General features: G+C 45.6%; 19 protein-coding genes across 19 annotated transcripts, besides 2 other annotated features; 8 read left to right on the top strand and 11 right to left on the bottom strand.

Annotated features, from left to right (window-relative positions):
• Nucleotides 1-7: 7 nt before the first annotated feature.
• On the bottom strand, nt 8-652 carry ECU04_1560 (GTP-binding nuclear protein; the record flags this gene model as incomplete). The annotated part of the gene is made up of 1 exon (NM_001041191.1): nt 8-652. One exon carries the CDS (start codon nt 650-652, stop codon nt 8-10), a length of 645 nt encoding a protein of 214 aa, NP_584841.1.
• Nucleotides 653-810: 158 nt separating this feature from the next.
• On the bottom strand, nt 811-1,476 carry ECU04_1550 (uncharacterized protein; the record flags this gene model as incomplete). Its single annotated transcript, NM_001041190.1, has 1 exon — nt 811-1,476. The coding sequence occupies one exon, from the start codon at nt 1,474-1,476 to the stop codon at nt 811-813; it is 666 nt and encodes a 221-aa protein (NP_584840.1).
• Nucleotides 1,477-1,545: 69 nt separating this feature from the next.
• Nucleotides 1,546-2,121, bottom strand: ECU04_1540 (uncharacterized protein; the record flags this gene model as incomplete). Its single annotated transcript, NM_001041189.1, has 1 exon — nt 1,546-2,121. One exon carries the CDS (start codon nt 2,119-2,121, stop codon nt 1,546-1,548), a length of 576 nt encoding a protein of 191 aa, NP_584839.1.
• Nucleotides 2,122-2,193: 72 nt separating this feature from the next.
• ECU04_1530 (uncharacterized protein) lies at nt 2,194-3,183 on the bottom strand (the record flags this gene model as incomplete). Its single annotated transcript, NM_001041188.1, has 1 exon — nt 2,194-3,183. One exon carries the CDS (start codon nt 3,181-3,183, stop codon nt 2,194-2,196), a length of 990 nt encoding a protein of 329 aa, NP_584838.1.
• Nucleotides 3,184-3,233: 50 nt separating this feature from the next.
• ECU04_1520 (uncharacterized protein) lies at nt 3,234-3,977 on the bottom strand (the record flags this gene model as incomplete). The annotated part of the gene is made up of 1 exon (NM_001041187.2): nt 3,234-3,977. The coding sequence occupies one exon, from the start codon at nt 3,975-3,977 to the stop codon at nt 3,234-3,236; it is 744 nt and encodes a 247-aa protein (NP_584837.2).
• Nucleotides 3,978-4,068: 91 nt separating this feature from the next.
• On the bottom strand, nt 4,069-4,926 carry ECU04_1510 (uncharacterized protein; the record flags this gene model as incomplete). The annotated part of the gene is made up of 1 exon (NM_001041186.1): nt 4,069-4,926. One exon carries the CDS (start codon nt 4,924-4,926, stop codon nt 4,069-4,071), a length of 858 nt encoding a protein of 285 aa, NP_584836.1.
• Nucleotides 4,927-4,992: 66 nt separating this feature from the next.
• ECU04_1500 (Ran guanyl-nucleotide exchange factor) lies at nt 4,993-6,072 on the top strand (the record flags this gene model as incomplete). Its single annotated transcript, NM_001041185.2, has 1 exon — nt 4,993-6,072. The coding sequence occupies one exon, from the start codon at nt 4,993-4,995 to the stop codon at nt 6,070-6,072; it is 1,080 nt and encodes a 359-aa protein (NP_584835.2).
• A 205-nt stretch (nt 6,073-6,277) lies between these two features.
• ECU04_1490 (uncharacterized protein) lies at nt 6,278-7,813 on the top strand (the record flags this gene model as incomplete). The annotated part of the gene is made up of 1 exon (NM_001041184.2): nt 6,278-7,813. One exon carries the CDS (start codon nt 6,278-6,280, stop codon nt 7,811-7,813), a length of 1,536 nt encoding a protein of 511 aa, NP_584834.2.
• A 194-nt stretch (nt 7,814-8,007) lies between these two features.
• Nucleotides 8,008-8,652, top strand: ECU04_1480 (Zn-finger protein; the record flags this gene model as incomplete). Its single annotated transcript, NM_001041183.2, has 1 exon — nt 8,008-8,652. The coding sequence occupies one exon, from the start codon at nt 8,008-8,010 to the stop codon at nt 8,650-8,652; it is 645 nt and encodes a 214-aa protein (NP_584833.2).
• A 174-nt stretch (nt 8,653-8,826) lies between these two features.
• On the top strand, nt 8,827-10,071 carry ECU04_1470 (Nha1p-like protein; the record flags this gene model as incomplete). Its single annotated transcript, NM_001041182.1, has 1 exon — nt 8,827-10,071. The coding sequence occupies one exon, from the start codon at nt 8,827-8,829 to the stop codon at nt 10,069-10,071; it is 1,245 nt and encodes a 414-aa protein (NP_584832.1).
• A 58-nt stretch (nt 10,072-10,129) lies between these two features.
• On the bottom strand, nt 10,130-12,187 carry ECU04_1460 (uncharacterized protein; the record flags this gene model as incomplete). The annotated part of the gene is made up of 1 exon (NM_001041181.1): nt 10,130-12,187. The coding sequence occupies one exon, from the start codon at nt 12,185-12,187 to the stop codon at nt 10,130-10,132; it is 2,058 nt and encodes a 685-aa protein (NP_584831.1).
• A 54-nt stretch (nt 12,188-12,241) lies between these two features.
• On the top strand, nt 12,242-12,637 carry ECU04_1450 (uncharacterized protein; the record flags this gene model as incomplete). Its single annotated transcript, NM_001041180.1, has 1 exon — nt 12,242-12,637. One exon carries the CDS (start codon nt 12,242-12,244, stop codon nt 12,635-12,637), a length of 396 nt encoding a protein of 131 aa, NP_584830.1.
• Nucleotides 12,638-12,716: 79 nt separating this feature from the next.
• On the bottom strand, nt 12,717-13,313 carry ECU04_1440 (TATA-binding protein; the record flags this gene model as incomplete). Its single annotated transcript, NM_001041179.1, has 1 exon — nt 12,717-13,313. One exon carries the CDS (start codon nt 13,311-13,313, stop codon nt 12,717-12,719), a length of 597 nt encoding a protein of 198 aa, NP_584829.1.
• A 158-nt stretch (nt 13,314-13,471) lies between these two features.
• ECU04_1435 (uncharacterized protein) lies at nt 13,472-13,666 on the bottom strand (the record flags this gene model as incomplete). Its single annotated transcript, NM_001415604.1, has 1 exon — nt 13,472-13,666. One exon carries the CDS (start codon nt 13,664-13,666, stop codon nt 13,472-13,474), a length of 195 nt encoding a protein of 64 aa, NP_001402490.1.
• Nucleotides 13,667-13,716: 50 nt separating this feature from the next.
• ECU04_1430 (uncharacterized protein) lies at nt 13,717-14,727 on the top strand (the record flags this gene model as incomplete). Its single annotated transcript, NM_001041178.1, has 1 exon — nt 13,717-14,727. The coding sequence occupies one exon, from the start codon at nt 13,717-13,719 to the stop codon at nt 14,725-14,727; it is 1,011 nt and encodes a 336-aa protein (NP_584828.1).
• A 36-nt stretch (nt 14,728-14,763) lies between these two features.
• On the top strand, nt 14,764-14,982 carry ECU04_1425 (uncharacterized protein; the record flags this gene model as incomplete). The annotated part of the gene is made up of 1 exon (NM_001415603.1): nt 14,764-14,982. The coding sequence occupies one exon, from the start codon at nt 14,764-14,766 to the stop codon at nt 14,980-14,982; it is 219 nt and encodes a 72-aa protein (NP_001402489.1).
• A 39-nt stretch (nt 14,983-15,021) lies between these two features.
• On the bottom strand, nt 15,022-15,312 carry ECU04_1422 (uncharacterized protein; the record flags this gene model as incomplete). The annotated part of the gene is made up of 1 exon (NM_001415602.1): nt 15,022-15,312. The coding sequence occupies one exon, from the start codon at nt 15,310-15,312 to the stop codon at nt 15,022-15,024; it is 291 nt and encodes a 96-aa protein (NP_001402488.1).
• A 27-nt stretch (nt 15,313-15,339) lies between these two features.
• ECU04_1420 (uncharacterized protein) lies at nt 15,340-16,377 on the bottom strand (the record flags this gene model as incomplete). The annotated part of the gene is made up of 1 exon (NM_001041177.1): nt 15,340-16,377. One exon carries the CDS (start codon nt 16,375-16,377, stop codon nt 15,340-15,342), a length of 1,038 nt encoding a protein of 345 aa, NP_584827.1.
• Nucleotides 16,378-16,451: 74 nt separating this feature from the next.
• Nucleotides 16,452-16,523, bottom strand: a tRNA (tRNA-Pro).
• Nucleotides 16,524-16,634: 111 nt separating this feature from the next.
• Nucleotides 16,635-18,443, top strand: ECU04_1410 (uncharacterized protein; the record flags this gene model as incomplete). The annotated part of the gene is made up of 1 exon (NM_001041176.2): nt 16,635-18,443. One exon carries the CDS (start codon nt 16,635-16,637, stop codon nt 18,441-18,443), a length of 1,809 nt encoding a protein of 602 aa, NP_584826.2.
• A 70-nt stretch (nt 18,444-18,513) lies between these two features.
• Nucleotides 18,514-18,586, bottom strand: a tRNA (tRNA-Met).
• Between the last annotated feature and the right edge of the window lie 70 nt (nt 18,587-18,656).

Here is an 18,656-nt window from a genome sequence, read left to right as displayed (position 1 = left end):
TTTAATCTTACTCCTCTGGAGCCATCTTCGACGCCTGCTCCATGTAGTCAATGTATTTCGACTCCTCAGGACTATGATAGTCGTAATTGACTTCGGTTGGCTCAAGATTCACATTCGACACAAATATAAGATCCGGCCTTCCGGTAAAGATCCTTGCCAGGTGCAAAAACGGAAGCCCGAAGTTATGCGCAGTCTTCGCGCTGATCTCAAAGTACTCGTAGTTCTTTCCCTTCAACACCTCCATCACCAGCTTCTTACTAATCTTCTGCCTATTCTTTATGTCGATCTTGTTAGCACAGACGACTATAGGTGCCTCGTTACCAACAACCGCTTGGAACTCCTTAACCCATCGCGCAAGGTTCTGGCACGTGATCCTCGACGTCACATCAAAGAAGAAGATGGCTCCGCTGGCTCCTATGTAGTATACGTCCTTCAGAACCGCCTTCTTCTCCTGCCCCGCAGTGTCCCACACATTAAACTTTATTACATTTCCTTGGTCGTCAAGAAACGTCACGGGGTGATTCACTGCTCCAACTGTTGCATTGTAGTTCTTTTCAAACCTTCCATCAAGCACCCTGTTTATGTACGTTGTTTTTCCAACTCCTCCATCCCCTATCAGACATATCTTGTATGTTAACTCTCTCCTCTCCATCCGGGGTGCAAAATTTTTCAGTTTTTCTTCCTAGCTTGCAGTGGAAAACAGAAGGAGCCCAGCCTTCGGTCTAATTAAAACCGTTCCACAACATCCTTAGCACCTGCTCTCTTCTCACAGGAGCCGCCTCCATAAGCCATATGGAAATTAAAATTTATTTATTGTATAGCTAGATCAACATTAAAGTTATATATCAAAGAAATAAAGTCATTGGACACCAGCTTCTCAGAATTGAACACCTCCACCTCAATCTCAAACTTTCTTTTCTCCTTCTCGTCTTTTTCCCCGGAAAGAACGACCTCCGTAAAGTCAAACCCATAGGGCTCTATAAAGTACGTTTCCCTACGCCTGACCCTTTTCACGATGGCCTTCTTCTTGCTGGGACGCTTAAACATTTCATTCTCCTCGTTCAGAACAAGCCTCACGTCATATCTTTTTCCGGGAATGTATATGTCGAGCTTCTGAGACCTCGTTTTCTTCTCAACCTTCTTCAGCTCGTCGTTCTCATATGTCTCCCGGCCATCCTCGTTGATTATAACCACATCGTTCGTGCTCTCGCCCTTGCAAAAAGAAAACTGCTTCTTAAGGACTTTAAAATCTCCAGGATCAACCGCACTCTCAAACCTGTAGTCCACAGGAATGTTTCTAAACACAATGGGCGCCACAGTGTCAACCTTCATTCTGCTTCCATCCTCCTTGCTAACTATCTTCCCCAGCCTTATCTCCAGCTCCTTCCTCTCGTTCTTAAAGTCCAAGATAAATCTTCTTAGATATTCCGCATGGTCTCGCACAGGCCCTTTCAATATCTTCAAGAGAGCCTCCATTGGGGTGGAGAACCTTCATCAAAATATTCTTCCAGAGAGTCTTCTAAAGAAATAGATAGCCGCCACGATTTATTTTTTCTTCTTCTTCTCCACAGGCATGAGGAAAATCGTGCATATAGAGTATAGCATGTAGGCAATAATGGCGCTAAATCCAAAGTTTACAACCCAGGCGGGAATCGCATCGAAAACCACATACGACTTCTGCATGGCTCGGAAGAAAATACAGTTCGCAATGGAGTATGCCGAAGCAAAGTGCGAATTTACATCCATCCACCGCGCCATGGGCTTAAACATGGCCCATCTTCTGTTCCTTATAATCTCTTCCAGCTGCTCAAAGCTATCCACAGGCAGGTGGTAGCTGCGTCCCCCATCCCTGACAACAAAGGATGGAAAAAGGAATGTGTAGAAACGCGATGCAACTCTTGGATCCTCAAAGAAGTTTATTTTCTTCACAGGAATGTATTTCTGTACCATGGAAATGTTTCGATTAAATGATTCACAGGCAGCACAATGAAGATTCGGCCTTGAATAATAGATATACACAAGAAAAGTGCCGCTTCCCTCCATATCCTCCTTGCTGAGCACCGGTAGTAGCGAAAATGCATCGGACACCACTTTTCCGATCAAAAGAAAGATGATCCTCATGAAGGGTCCCAACAAAAAGCAAAACAAAACTTTGACCTTCTGCTACCTTACCTAGCCACATCCCCAGGAAAACTAGTGCCACAGTCGAGACCAGAGCAGTTGCTTAGACGTTACTTTTCTATAAAACTTTGCTGACGACAAGATCAATTCAATCTCCGCTTCCTCCCATTCCCGATCGTATATGCTCTGCAAAAATAGGATGTTGTGGGAAAAGTCGTTCTCAACTAGAGTGGACTTGAACTTCATCAGAAGCGCAACTCCAAAATACACCAGAGACTCGTTGATGCTGTCAGACGCAAAGATTGTGTCTAAAATCTTGAGTAGTATGGGAACCTTAAACTCTCGGACAAAAAGGCAGTTGAACCATCGGAATGCAAACATGTGTATCTCCAGACCTATCTCCTGAAGAAACTTATGAAAGTCTGGATCCACAGTCTGCAGAACAAAGTCCAGCCCCTCGATCATTCCAGACTGAAGCTCCACCATGTTATACTGAATCTCGTCCAGGAGTCGAGCATAGCAGAAATAGGCATTACTTTCCGCCCTCTCAGCATTCTCATTCAAAAAAACAAGGATAAATGGAATCAGAATGTCTGCCATCCCTTGGATGTATCCGAGCAGTGGTCTCTTGTGTGCAACCAGCCACAGCACACGATAATACATGTACGATATATCTGTGCCCAGATAGCTTCTGTACCTGAGGTCTATTCTCCTTATATCAAGGTCAATCTGGTGTACTATCTTTTCGGGTAGTGCAAGCTTGTGATAATGCATCCCGTCTGGTCCTTCCGGAATGCTCCCATCCACATCAAAACCTTCCCCACCACAGCCATTCCCGTTCGTCAAGGAGCATCCCATTTTTACGACCATTTTGACATACTTACTGTACTTTACTTCAACCTCGCCCGTGTGCAACTGCTTTCTTAGCCCCACAACCTGAAAGATGATCTTCCATGCAATCCCTCTATACTTGCTTCCCACCCCTCCAAAGCACAGCTTCCTCACTAGCTTTTCATCAATGGCATTCTCGCCGAAGACTTTACTGCCTGGCGAGCTCACCATGGAATACAGGGGTCTCTACCCTTCCCATTTCACTGAATAGCCTGCCATTTCTATTTATCGATATCATGAAATCTATTGATGTTGAATTCCTTTCTTCCCCTGACGACTGCGGGAGAGAGCATATTGCACACGTCCCTGATCCTATACAGGAATTTTCCAATCTTACTCATATCCAGCACCACCGTCTTCATTCCCTTGCACTCTCTTCCAATATAAAATAGTTTCTCGCATTCAACATCCACAAACCTATCCATCACAACAACAACACCTCCTCCCTCCATGCCAGACCCGTGGCTCACAGCATCTAAGCTCAGCTTGAAAATCTCGGAAAACATTCTCACCCTCTCCACATCCTTGCATATAACACGTATGCTCCTGTAAATCCTGCACAGCGCAAAAATTACAGCGTATCTTTCATCACCAATTGCCCTTATAAAACACCTATTACTAGACAAAAAAACGGGGTCCTCAACAAACTTAGGAATTCTCTGCACATTCAAAAGAACAAATGAAACGCCTCTACTCTTCAGGTACATCAGATCGCCCAGGTATCCAAAGTATTCCATCAGCTCGCAGTCCTCTACAAGCACATGGCTGCTTCTCATCTCCCCAAGGTTTTCTGCCAATCCCTTTGGCGTCGTCACTGCATCTTGCCCATCTTCCCTCCAACCCAAATCAGAGCATCTGCTTTTGTATGGTGTTAGGGTTATTGTTGGCTTTGGGAGACAAAGAAGACGCTCTATGTCTCTCCGAGAGCCGCGGATTATATAATCCACACCACTCGCAAGCTCCATCTTGCCCTCCATTACCCCGCCATCAGAAATTTTATTTATCTCAAACACAAAGACTGTTGCCTTTTGATTGCATTGCTTAAAATTGGTTTAATCAGCTCATTGGCCCATCCGATATGTTGGTTTTGATATACTTTCCTCTGCAAGTAACTTTACTTCCCTTGAAAGTAAGAAAATGGCCAACAACTTTGAATGATCCAAGAGCGTTTATATACCCGCTCCTCCTCATGTCGATCTTACCAGAACTAAAGTCACTAATAGGTGTCTCAAACCCCTCAAGCTCTAGTCTAGACCCGTTCTCAATTTCCCCTGGCATCCTAATCGGTTCGATCTTTCCATCTGGTCCCTTTACACACAGAATCATCCCCTCGGAAACCTGTCCCTTGAACTTGGCAGGCTTTATGTTTGTAACAAAGAGGAATTTGTTTCCTAGCATCTCTTCTTTTGCCACATGCTCTCTTAGCCCACTCAGCACCTGTATTCTTTCCCTCGCAACAACGTCTTCGGAATAAAGCTTGTCAAGGCCCTGAACATCTCCGATACTTACTATCTCTCCAGCCTGAATATCCAGCAATTGAAAGTCGGGGTCTAGTCTCACAGATGGCATGATCTTCTCTACCATCTGGTCAATGAACAGTTTGTTTCTTAATGTACCCTGCGTGATCATCAGGCAGTACAGTCCATAAAACGAAGTCAGGCTCGATATGCTTACCTCTATCTTTCTTGTCTCCGGACTTTCCCTCAGTCTCTTTGTTTCCCTTATGCTCCTGTGATCATGATTTGGCTCGTAGATTCTGTACAGGGCAGCCAGTACATCATCCAGACCTTCATGGCTTACACCATCGCAAAGAAGCCTCACTCCCTTGTCCACCCTTTCCAGCTCAGCATTGCCATTGAGGCACTTCAGAACGAATGCCAGGTCTTCAAACCCGCTCGAAAACTCGAACCTCATAGGCCTTGGGAAAATCGAAAGATTAAAAGAGCAGAGAATAAATTTCGGAAAAATAGAGTCCTTCAAATGAGTGTTTTTGTTTTTGGGTCAAATGCCATATCCCAGCTAGGACTAGGAGAAGATGCAGAAAGCACCCATGTCCCAACCAGGCTTTCCTTCTTCGATAAGATGTCCCTGACCAAGGTTCGATGTGGATCGTTACACACTCTGGTGCTTGACTCCGATGGGATGCTGTACTCTTGGGGATGTAACGATGAAGGTGCATTGGGAAGAGACGGAGACGAATCCACTCCCCAAAGGGTCTGTCTTGATGAAAAGATCGTTGACATGGACTGTGGGGCTTCTATCTCCGTGGCGCTGACCTCCAGAGGACATGTATATGTCTGGGGGACATTCAGGTCGACTAACGGCACCTTTGGATTGACCCCAGGGAAGAAGATTTCTTTTGAACCTGTAAAAGTCCCCCTCAAAAGCATAACAGCCCTGAGTGCTGGCCAAGGCTTTGTGGCTGCGCTTGATTCCAAGGACTCTATCTTTACCTTCGGCTCGAACGAGTTTGGAGAACTTGGAAGGAGAACATCCGAAAGAAATAAGCTAAGGGCCCTTATCCCTGACGCAGTAACGACGCCCAGAAAGCGCCTGCGAAACTATAGGTTCAGGTCGATTAGCTGTGGCCTGAACCATATTATAGCACTGAATACAGATGGAGAGGCCTACTGCTGGGGATCCAACTTGTACGGCCAGCTGGGGCACGACAAGGCTGAAAGCACCTTCAACAAATACAAGGTGCCTTTGGATGGCATACGTCAGGTGGCCGGAGGAGAGAACCACAGTCTGTTTGTCACCATAGATGGCACCCTATATGGGTGCGGCAGAAACAAGGAAGGCCAGCTTGGGATCCAATCAGTAGAAGCCGTGAGGACTCCCATGAAGCTTAGCATTGAGCATGTAGAGACAGTCCGTTCCTACAACAGCTTCAACATATGCAGGGTTGGAAACGAATTATACTCGTGGGGAACGGGATTCAACGGTGCGCTAGGGCATGAGGAGGAGACCATACTCATACCAAAGAAAATTCCATTTGACTTCCCGGAGGTGATAGACTTTGATGTTGGGAATGATTTTTCTGTTGTGGTAACAAGGTAGGGATAGGGGTCCTACTATAATAAATATTTATGATTTATGCTTGTCACATTCCAATGGATGCCCAAAGATACTGAAGTGGCAGATTCCTGTATCATCGATGGCAAATGAGGTTTCTAGGACTCCCAGCACCTCTTTGTGGACGACCTGGCAGCAGCTCCAGAATATGACTAAAGTTTTTAAATTGAGGACCCCTTGCAAAGTTGTGATGGGGGATCATACCTACAAGAAGAAGGACTCTGGCATTTACGATGCACTGAACATGCTGGTGTACGACTACCTGCTGAAGATGAAGTATGAGGGTTCGGCAAAGATATTCTTCAATGAGGCCGGCCTTGAAAATTTCAAACCTGGAGAGGGTATGCCCATCCTTGCTCAGTGGTATGCAGCATTTCACGACATTTCAGCAGTTAGGTCAGGTCTGTCGTCGAATCTCCAGGACCTCAACAGGATTGAGGGGATTATGATGAAACTGGAGAATGAAAAGAGGCGGTATCAGCACATAGGTAGAATAGATCCGGGCGCTATGGGATATGGAGGAACAGTGGACCCATATAAGCAGTATCCCATGTATTATCAGCAGTTTGATCAAAGAAAGATGTACGAGATGTACGGGCAAATGTCTCCTACAGCAGACGCGACTCCGAGATTCTATGACCCAAGGAAAGGCAGCATGCCTGGACCTGGATATAGAGCTGCCCAAGGATATCCCCGATATCATCCCCGGTTTGAGGAGCAGGGTGTTCCCCCAGCAAAAATGGCTCCAAAGCAGTTTAGAGACGAGGGGAGAAGTGGAAATGTAGAAAGCCCTTCTATAGCAACCAATCAGGAGGGCTCCAGCCCTCTGTTTGAATCTGTGCTTGGAGGAGGAGACAGGCAATTCGGCCTGAAAGAAGTGATGCTATTTGTACCCAGTGAGCATACGGCCGTATGTTCTGCGGTGGCAGGGGAGCACAAGATTCTGCTGGTTGCATCTTCTAACAAAACGATAACGGCTGTTAATCTGCTGTCTGGAAAGAACGAGTCGACTGTCGAAACGGATGAGAAGCAGGTGGTGGAGATGAAGATAAGAGAGTACGAGGACGAAATAATAGTGGTTTGTGGAATTGCAGACAATGAGCTTTTATTGGTGAGATGTACTATGAAGGGGAGTGCAAACCTGGAGATTGCCGGGATTCTAAGAGGACATACAGCGTCGATAGTCAGCTTCGAAGTTCTGGACTCGATCCATTCTCTCGACAGCGGAGGAATAATGAGAAAATGGACTCTGAATGGAGTGTTTGAACGAGAGGAGGTTCTTAGTGGAGAGATTCTTCACATATGCTGCATATCTGAGGATAATTTCATGTTTGCAGATAGACAAAGAGTTTATGTATATGATTTTGAACTCAACATAGAAATGATGGAGATACTTAAAGGTCAAGCCCTGGGAATCAAGCGCATTAAGGATGGCTTTATTGTTGTATTCAGAAACCAGGCGATCTGGCTAGATAAGCGAATTCAGAAAGTTAAAGTTCTAAATGTAAATGAAAGCATAAGGACTGCCACCCTGATCGACGGAGATCTCGTGGCGGCATCGTCCCAGAACGTCTGGTTCGACAACGGGAAGTCGTTGGCCAAAATCAAGCTCCATGAAACAGGTATAGTTGCCCTTGATGGTGTAAATGTATTTAGAAAGCCAAGTGTTATTAGCTGCAGCGCCAGTGGGGAATGTAAGATATGGATCAAATATGTTGGAGATTAAATATCATAGCCCCGCTAATCTCTTTATCCTTTATCTGACTGGTTCTCTGCACCTGTGCTGAAGCTATTGGTTTGTACCTTTCTCCGGACACGGAGATGAAGACTGCGGATTCCACCAGTGATAGGCCCAGCTTATTCCTATTGGCCTATAAACAATGAGAAGCAGATTTAAGAGAGCTCAGGAGTATGCCCTTAATGAAGGATGAAGGATACGAGAAGGTGCTGAAGAATAACATCAATGAAGCCGACATGAAGTGTGCAAGTTGCGGATGGTCGGGGAAAATGAAGATTGTTGATCTCGGCGACGTAACTGAAAATGTGATCTGCGCATTTGTCTGCGAAAAGTGTGGAGACAAGTCGGTCAATTTCTTCGAGAAGATGTGCGACAAGAGAGGAAGCGTTAGAATTGAATGCAACTTCGACAGCACCGAAGATCTCCACAGAGAGGTCAACCTGAGTCAACTGGCATCTGTGGAAATAACCTCTGAAAACCTTTCTTTCAAGCTCTCAAGTACCTATCCTAGCATCCAGAACGTCGAATCCTTTTTGATACAAGGAAAAGACCAGATCAAAAACTTATGTGGAAAGGAGGATATTACTAGCGGTGCGTGTGGGAAGGTTCTTGGAGATTCGAGTGTTTCGAAGGAAACCTGCGAAAAGAAGCTGGATGACATTCAGAACCTTATAAATAATCCGAAGTTCAAAATGACCATTAACGACGATTTTGGGCTTTCCAGGGTTGCGCCGGTGGGGAAAAACGTTCTTGAGCTGCGAGATGCTGACGTCAACGAGCTTAATGATGGGAAGGTCAAGCACATTTTCAAGAAAAAGACACAATAAACCCTTTTTACTAGTCCGGTAGCGTCTATGTACACTTTTTTACATGGACTCTGCTGCTAAAACCTCTTGCTACTCTATACCTGATAGATAAGCATCCTCGAACTGTTTCAGATTAAAACAGTATGGTCAGAAAAGAATCCCAGGCCCTATAAATAAGACAAAAGAGCATAAAGTATGGATGATGTCTTTAAGCTCTTACTTGCCTCCTCGTCGTTTGTCCTGCTGTTTGGGCTAGCTTCGAAATACATCAAGGACAGCCTGCTTCTATCGGAGCCCTTGGTCTCAGTACTAACAGGTATAGTTCTTGGGCATCATGTACTGAATGTATTCGATACAAATTACGTATACTCAAAGATCATGATGTACAACTTCTCAAGAGTCGTCCTTTGCATTCAGACAATGACAGTTGCAATGTCCCTACCAAAGAACTATGTATTAGAAAAATGGCAGTCCATATTTGTCCTTGTTGGGATGGTGGGAATAATCAAGTGTTTCTTTTCGTTTTGCCTAGTATACCTATTCACCAACTACAACAAGGCAACATCATGGTCACTAGCTTCCTGCCTGACTCCCACAGATCCCATTCTGAGCTCCAGCATAATACATGGAAAGCTTGCCATGAAGATGGTTCCGGAGAGAATCAGAATGCTCCTTGCTGCAGAAAGTGGAATAAACGATGGAATGGGGATCTTCCTTCTCTTCCTCGGGCTTGATTTACTTAGGCATGGGCTTAGAAAAGGGATGTATCCGTTCTTCATTGACAACTTGCTCATCAGAGTGTTTGTATCCGCATTGATAGGCCTTGTTATAGGCATCCTATCAAGGCAGGGCTTGAAGTACTGTTATACAAAAAGGCTGGCAGGTGTTGAGTCCTTTCTTATCCACGGTGTGATTCTGACTGTGTTTTCAATGGCACTTATGGAGTTTATGGGTGGAAGTGAGCTGATATGCATATTCTTTGCCGGAATAGTGTTTTCCTTTGACGAGTGGTTTGTATTGGAAACCAAGAACTCAAGGCTACAGGAAATAACAGATACAATTCTCAGCACCTCGTTCTTCCTATTTTTTGGATCGAGAATAGATTTCAGCAGGTTTACATTGTCGAATGTGATTATTTCGCTTACTATAATCTTCATCAGGAGACCTGCTATATGCTATCTGATGTATCCACACATCCCGGAACTGAGATCTTTCAAGGAAGCTCTGTTTATCGGCTGGTTCGGCCCAATTGGAGTAGGAGCGCTATACTACGCACTCCTCACAGATAAAATCCAGGAAACCCTTACAATAGACTTTGTCAGCTGTACTGTGTTTCTGAGTGTCCTGATACACGGGCTAACCGTCCCGATGTATACCTATATGAAGAGAGAAAGGCTGGAGTCCAGCTATGAGGGCCAAGCCCACTCAGAGGCCTTCTGACACAGGCCCAAGTTGGGAGGGCGTTGCAAAGAAGGGATCCCTGTGGCTGCAGTCAATCCTACGGATCAAAGTAGAACTTGGGCCTTCCGTCGATCCGAAGATCAAGTGCAGGCTCGTCGATAATAACATCAACCTTTCCGTCAAATGCAGGGTCATTTCCTAGCGGAAGGTTAAAATATAAAAAATATGTTACAATGCTCCAATAGGCCTGCGGGCTCTTTTCAAGAAGATCCTTCGATCCACAGTGCTTCAATACTGTATCGATATTTTCAGGCACAAGCAGAAAGCAAAGAAACGAGTATCCGGGACCTGCAGCAAGTACAACTGAGTTCCTAACCGTGCATCCACAATCTTCTTTTTCGAGATCAAAGAAATCTTGCTTCATTCCCCCTAGCAGTTTCCTTATTTCACTCCGAACGGCCTCCATAGAATTCCCTTTTTCTCCCCACCTAGAACTCTCTTGGCACTGCAGCCCTCCAAGATCCAGAGCCTTACAATCACAGGCTCTCAGGTGGTATACCTTATAAGAATAGAGGTCCCTGAAGACTACTCTAGGCATCCTGGAGACAACATTGATGTTCATATACATTTCATGTGTTGGAGAGGAGATGCATGATAAAAGCGTGTCTATCTTATCGTAGTCCTCTCTGTAGCTCAACCCCTTGAAGATCATGTCCGCAACATCTTCAAGAACCCCATTCTTAACAAGATGCTCAACCATCGGTTCCATATCCCCGTCGAATAGTTCTATCCACAAACGCAGGGCCTTCGTGTACATGTGTGCGCCCAGCTGTGCATATGGAAGAAGTATGACCGAGTAGTCACGCCCTATCTCAACCAAATATCTACACAAATGGTCATGCTCCTCGGTTATAAAAGCCAGGAACATCCTGGTTCTAAAAAAGTCGCTGTAAAACCCGCGGGCCTTCCTGGTAAATTCCAGAGGGTTGTTGGGCATTTTGGCTATCACCCTGGACCCATGCCTCTTTATCAAATACTCTCTCCACAGCAGTATTTCCGTGGCTATCATCTCGATGCAATCCTTCATCTCCTCCATATGACCTTGAGCCGCCGTGTCTTTTGCTTTTTTATTAGGCAGCAAGGCCTGTCTTTTGGAGCTGTGGATTTTTAGATCGTCCAGGTCCACGAAAACCACGTCCCCAGCCTTCAGCTTCCTGTCCAGACACGTGACAAATGGCAGGGGACTCTCAAGAATCTCCTCCATCCCGGGAAGGAGAGGTAGGCATATTATATGTGGCCATCGGAAAGGCTTTATAAGTTCCATGATCTGCAACACTCTCAGCGACGAGCTTTTTGCGGAGTAAAACACTATCCTTTCCTCAAGCAGTATCAGGCTCAGAACCTTTAGAAGAAATTTGCGAGGATAGCTCCAGATGTGCCCATATGCTCTAGACTCATAGATTTTCCGCCACTCACAGCTAACGATAAAGTTTGTGTGCGGAAAGTACGGGATTCCATAGACCATAGGCAGGGAAACCCCGCTTGAAAAGAGCTCGTTGAAATTGAGGAACACAGGAGACGTCAGCGTGTGAAGAACCATGGTGCTACCTACGCAGGAAACCAAAACCTGGCCGTATATGGCCTCCACATTCGAAACATAAAAGTATAGGAACTGTGCATGGTGCTGTGGCCTTATGCTCCCCAAAAAAGATAAAACTACCTGTCTGTGAGCTTCCGACTCACATCTTCCAAACTCCTCCTCAATCTCTCCCAAAACTTCCGATGAGCCAGCTTCTTTTTCTTTCAAAGCTCCCTCAGAAAAGATAAGGTACTTTGTTGGGACATCAGACTCTTCCGCACATACATGGAAATGCTTGCCATTCATTAAAATGGATGTACCGCCCTCCAATCCCTCAGCAAATCGGAACTTCATATTCAGATTCCCAAGCCTGTATTTCAGATATCCCTCAAACTCAGCTTTGTCAGCACTTCCGACGCATCTGAACACAGGAATCCTTCCGTTCCCGTCACTTACCAGGTACTCGTCAGGCTCGTTATGCTCCAGCACGTTTGAAATGTACACCTCGGATATCCTCCCGCAGTCCATAGCCTTGATCTTTCTTGTGTGCTTGAAGCATCCGGTAATGAGGTTCATCTTGGGGCTACGGCGCCACAATTGTCTCAAGAATTTTTAATCCTCCGACACCATATGATTAAGTTCAAGCTTGTCGAGGCCGTGATGTGCGTGGAGATAGACCCTGAGCTTCTTGTAAACCCCGAGAAAGCCGTGTCCAAACACATAGCATCCAATCTGCTTATATACTCCCACAAAATCAACGGCGTTCCCCTATCGTTCTCCATCAAGGGCATGGAACGTACTGGACCCATAGTTTCCTCAGTAGGGTCTGTGGCAGTTGCCGTACATGTGGAGTATGTGGTGCTTACGCTACCAATTGGCGAGGTGATGAGCTCCATCGAAGGAAGAACACTTGGGATTTTTAGCACAGACATCGACGGGAGCAAGGAATATACAGGAAACTTTGTTGTCAAGGAGATGAGATTGAAAGGAAGAGTATTTTTCACAATAGCAGGAACACGCCCATGATCCAAGTAGACCCTACATGAAGGACAATTAACAATAAAGAGTTTATTTGCCTACTGCCTTTCATGGATCATTGGATGGGTTATGCCTTTCTGTGCTGTATCAGCACGGGATATATATTGTTGAATGCCTGGTAAATGTCATCTCTCACTTTGGCACCGGTGAGAACAATCTTTCCAGAAACAAATATCAAGAGTACAATCTTGGGCTTGACCATTCTGTAAATCAGCCCTGGAAAGAGCTCTGGTTCGTAGCTGCAGTAGTTGCTATGGGCATATGCCAGCCCCTCTAGCCTGATGCTGAATTTGATGTCGCAAGACGAAACTATGTTCTGTATTTTGAAGTCATCAAATGTTGCATTGAATCCCAGCTTGTGGATTATCTTTGCATACCTCTGGGCTGCCATTCTCGAACTCTTCTCGCTCTTTGCACCCGTTATCACCATTTTTCCGGAAGCAAAAATCAGTGCTGTGGTTTTCGGCTCTCTTATCCTCATTATCACAGCAGCGAATCTTTTCGGATTATATTCGGCATTTCTGGCCCGGAGGGCTATATTCTTCAGGTCGAGTTTACAGCTCAGATTGACCGTTGCAACAACGTTCTGAAGGGTGGGAATTATTCCGGATCTGTTTGGAACAGATGTCTCCTGATGCTCATAAGAAATATCTGGTGCGTCCATCCGGAATTATTTATTTCAAGGGTTAAGTTTTTTTTTCTTGATTTTTATTTGTCTCTGGGCTCAGCAAGCAGGAGTAGAACCTGTTTTCTACAGCTCGTCCTCTTCCTCCTGGGCCTACGCCATCATAAACTTTCTCGCAATGTTTGCTATCCAGAACGTTACTCTATATGTCCATACTTTCGCATAAACCTCACCTTTGTCTCGCTCCATTTATCCTGATCGACCCCGCTCCTGCGGACGGCTCCTTCATCCTCTTCGCTGCTACAAGAAAGATTCTCTATGGCCTCTATCAGTTTGCTGATCATTTTTCTTCTGCCGTCCTTCTGAAAATTGGTGGCGCAGATCCTCGACATTTGTTTATGGATTGCAGAATGGGCATATTTCACAGAGTTGATAGCCCATTATGGTTGATAGCAAGTACGACATAGACTACCGGCGTCTCAGAGACGAGACAATGCGCATGATAGATGACATCCGATCTGCGCTGTCCCTCGACAACGGCCCAGAGCCTGACACCTTGTCCCATGCAGAGGCGGACCTTGTTGGTCTTTGGAAAAGCTTGCTTTCCGAAGACTGCAGGCCCGCAGAATTTGATGTGCAGGTAGGAAACCAGATATACCCGAACAGCACCCAAACAGTAACATATCTTGTAGTGTACTATCTCCTTGAAAACAACTGTGCCGACGTTGTTGAAAGGTTGATATCAGAGACAAAAGACGGGAAAGACGAAATCATCAAAATAAGAGATGGCTATGTCAAGTTTAAAAAGGTTATTTCCCAAATATCGGAGGATTCCACATTTCTTCTGGAGGAGTTTCTCGAGGGTTACCCAAGCAAGGAGCTTGAGCTGTATTTGGTGTCCCACGAGTTCCTGCTACTAATACACAAGGGGAGATACGACGAAGCCCTTAGGTTGTGCTTCAAGAAGCTTAGGTCATTTGTTCCTACATACATTCAGGATGTCAAGCCGCTCCTTAGGTTTCTGGTAAATCCTACGAACATACAAGAGGCTCTGAAGAAAAGCAGAAGCAAGCTTATTGAGAAATTCAAGTCCAAGTACATAGAGATGAATGGAATGCCAAACAGATGCTATCTCAGGGAGCTGTTTGAAACAGGGACCTCTGCCTTTCTCCAGCTCTCCACCTCTGGAAGCCTGCTTTTCGATAAGGATGATTCAACTCTTCCTATGGAGATAAAAATAGAGAAGGGAAGAAACTACCACTCTCTCTTTATATGCCCAGTGCTCAAAACGCTCTGTGTAGACGAAAACATTCCCGTGATGCTTGAATGCGGACATGTAATATCTCTGGAGGCGGCCAGCGTGCTTTCCCAGGAAGGAGTTCTAAACTCTTTCAAGTGTCCGTACTGCCCTGAGATGTCCAAGTACGAAAACATCTTGAGGCTTAGGATTTAGCGCTTGGGCCGGATAATTGAAAAACCCCATAGCCCTATGAAATCCAACGAGCTTCCTGGGTTCGATGAACATCCAGAGCCCATCTACGAGCTGATAGAATCTATGGGGACTTCCAATGCGATGCCAAGAAAAGAACTGATAGAAGCAATATTGGGCTCAAAAGAGTTCAAGGACTATGGCTCCCTTACAAACCAAAAAGACGACGAGCTACACAGTAGTAAAATGGCGCCTACGCCAGGGGACAGGAATGTATAATCTCATTTGCGCAGGAAATAAAGCATTTATTCGACTTCCTTAGATCTTGAGATATACGGCGATATCCAGCAGTTCCAGGGCCTCCTCGTCACCGATCCTGAACTCCTCGGGTTCCTTATCTGGATCCGAATGATGCTTAAACTCCAGAAACTCAACAATCCTCTTCAGGTGCCGTGCTCTTATCGGGAGCCTAACCTTTCTGGAAGTGGACTCTAGGAACATTTCTGGCCGACCAAAAAACGTTCTGAGCGTCTGGCTTTGGACCGCTACGTCATAGTCGAGAAGAAACTCTTTGTTGTCCGAAGAGACCATCCTCACTTTATTTTCCATTTGGTCTATAAACAAATCTCAAACAAATTAGTCGCTTATAGGCTCCTGGGAATCCATAAAGTCAGCAAACACAACCCCGCTGAATGCAATCTTCTCTCCGCCGGGGTCCACTGTGTACACCTTCCCGTCGTTAAGAACGTATTCTCCCTCTTCAAATTTGATTCCAAAAAGAGCCTTCAGCTCATCTCCCAAAGCTCCAGAGCTGGACACAATTCTTACATCCTCAATGTTTACAACTATGTCAATAGACTTCCTGACATCAATCCCACTGAACAATCTCTGAATTCCAGAGGAGTTGTAGAAGAGTGTGGACGAATACACAGCAACGGATGCCTCTGAGTTAGAATACACCCTGGTTTCCGAGGACTTCAGAGACTTAACAACCTCCTTTCCGTACTCGGCAAGATAGTCGTAATACTTGATCTCTCTTATATAGGCCTCATCAAAAACCACGTATAGCCTGTCGTCCTTTTTCTTCACAGAAAAATGTGCATATATCTCCTTCGACAGCAGGCTGTTGAGAATAGAGTCTCTTATTGCAATATTTACGCCTCTTGTCTCGGCCTCCTCAAGCAGCTTTCCAGAAAGAAAGTCCTGGCAAACATCCTTGTATGCATCGCCTTGCTTGTCCCTTACATGCTCAAGCCTTGTTTCCTTCCTCAGATTGCACCCTTGGCCCGTCTCTTCTTTAACATGGACTATCCTTTCCTTGCTCTTGACAAGACATAGCTCATCGATGCTCCCTACCTCCTGAACCTTGGAGATAAAGGCAAATTTTCCTTCGAAGAAGGCTCTATCCAAGTTCATTGGAAGGCAGAGAAAAGGATAGGGAAGGTCATGCTTAAGCCTCTTTTTAAGCTTGGTTGTGAGTATGCTTGTCTGGTAGTCACAAGATCTTGGAATGGTGTTCGGCCCCACAAATAAGGGTTTATTTGGAAGATACATGTACTGCAGCTGCGATTTGTTCCAGGGAAGTAGCGGGGGGCTCTCCTTGAATCTCTTAACATGAATGACCGGTATTTCTCCCTGTTCAGTACTCGAAGAACAAAGCGTGTATTCTTCCATGGGGATGTAAATCCAAAAAATGGTTATTCGTGGCGTATTAGAGAGTACTCTCCGCTGCAAAGTGGAAGACAAAAGGGCTCGGCCAGGATTTGAACCTGGAGCCCTCCGCACCCAAAGCGGAGATCATACCCTTAGACCACCGAGCCTCTAGCCATGCCCAATATATACTACCTTATCAAAACGCCTGCACCAAACATGAAACCATGCCCACAAATATTTCTAGCACAGGAGAGAACAAACAAACATTCCTTTCAGCAATGATAATTCTAATGATCATGGAATGTCTACATGCTATGCAGAACGAGCTGACGAGCAGGTGCCAGAAGTATGGGATAAGCCTGAATGATTGCCTAAATTCCGTATATATGCCAAAGAGGGAATATGACGAATATCTTCAGAGCTTTAATCTGCCAATAATACGCGACTCAAGCTGCACCAAAGGAAGATGCATGGCTGTAGTCTACAAGGATATGAACCGATGCATGAACTGTAGGAAGGAGCAGTGCAGGGACGAGTGTGGAGAACTTGAATGGATGAGGGAGGATCTCGCTAGTAGAGCAGCCGGTGCGTACCAGAGAGATGCAGAATCTCAGATTCCGCTTATCCATGTGATTCACCACAAAGAAGCAGACCGCAGGACTGCAGGGATGCCCAGAATAACAGAAGCCCCGTCGGTATCCTATAAAAGCATCACGGTGATTGAAACAAAGACAGAGACAGTTTCTGAACAGCCGGTGACTTCTTCGAGAAGTGAGGAAAGGCAAGATACCCGTACATCCGAGGCTAGTACAATCCATGAGACTCAAAGAGAAGAGACAAAAACAGTCTTCAGAACCGTTGAAGTTCCTCAAGTTCTTGAAAGGACTTCCCGCGAGGCTCGGCCTGGAAGATCAGAAATACAGATGAAGCGGGGAGACAACGATAGTAAGGCTTTGCCAGAGGACAGCGAGAACTCTCGTGCGATTCCGGTTTCTATAAAGCGCTCCAAGTTTAAGTACAGCTTGCCTGAGTTGGAGAAGATGGATGACGTCTCTGAAGATGAGAGGGGAGTTGAAGACGAAAAGAAAGAAAAGAGTGAGCCAACAGTTGTGACAGTCACCAGAGTATTCTACAAGACTATTAGTGTTGAAAAGCCCATTACGCTGTACAGAGAAGTGACGACAACAGTTAAGAATGAGGTTCCCATCATCAACTATAAATTAACAACTGTCAGGGAGATTTCCACAGCAACAAAGACAGAGAGTAGCACAAAAACAGAAACTGTTGTACAGACGCAATATTCCATGATAATATCTACAAAGACCCAGTATAACCAGGAAGCATCGTCATCAAGAGAAGTGAGCATATCCACGGGACCACGCACCGTTTCTTCTGAGACATCAAAGAAGGACGACGGAGGCCATAAGGACATAAAGATTTCCGAGGCTCCTGGGAAGGAGGAAAGGGCGACTACATCTCCTAGTGTAGTATATAGAACGGTGACAAAACCGGCCACCTCAATATTAACAGTTACAAAGATACAAGAGAAGACAATGCAATTGGAGTTGGGCTCTGGTGAAATCCACGACTCTGCCTCCCAGAAGAAGGAAAGCACCTCTGCCAATACCATAGGGTCCTCTCCTGTGGCATCCCTGATATGTACAGAGAAATGCTCTACTGCTGGAGTCTTGAGCTCTTCGGGAAAGAATGATGTGGCTTCCTCCACAGTGGGTGTTCCAGCACCGGCTACCCAAAGCCTTGTTTCTGCAGGAAGGCAGGACATAATAGCCGAGCTTCTCCCGCTAGTCAGGAAAGTACTAATAGAGGATGCTGAGGAGACAAAGCCTCCAAAGTCCTCTAAGAAAAGCTCTTCTGCAGAAATGTCAAACGACGTGACAAGGACGGTAACAAAAACAGTGGTGAGAACCATCGAGAGAGAAGTAAGAAACAAAGGTGGACATAAAACCATCTATAGCACTGTCTATTCGTACAAGAAGAAGCCGAGCTGCAGAAAGGGGGTGGAGGGGAAGAAAAAGAGGGTGTGCAAAGATGCGGAAGAAGAGCTTGTTACCACGGTCTATGTTTGATTCTATTTTTAATAAAGGAGAGTTCTTATCTTGGCTTTAGGGACTCTCGGGATGGTCTGTCCAAAACCACTAGCATGGGTGGGATTCGAACCACACAACCTCTGGGTTATGAGCCCAGCGCGCTTCCGTTGCGCTACCATGCTTTGCGGGGAAGACCAGGGCCGACATCTCGTGGTGCCATGGTACATTTTTAATTTCGGCGTCGAAAGGGGC

This window comes from Encephalitozoon cuniculi, chromosome IV, assembly GCF_000091225.2.
Source record: "Encephalitozoon cuniculi GB-M1 chromosome IV, complete sequence".
NCBI lineage: Eukaryota > Fungi > Microsporidia > Unikaryonidae > Encephalitozoon > Encephalitozoon cuniculi.
The sequence above is the reverse complement of the archived record's forward strand: the minus strand, read 5'-3'. Positions and strand labels throughout refer to the sequence as shown.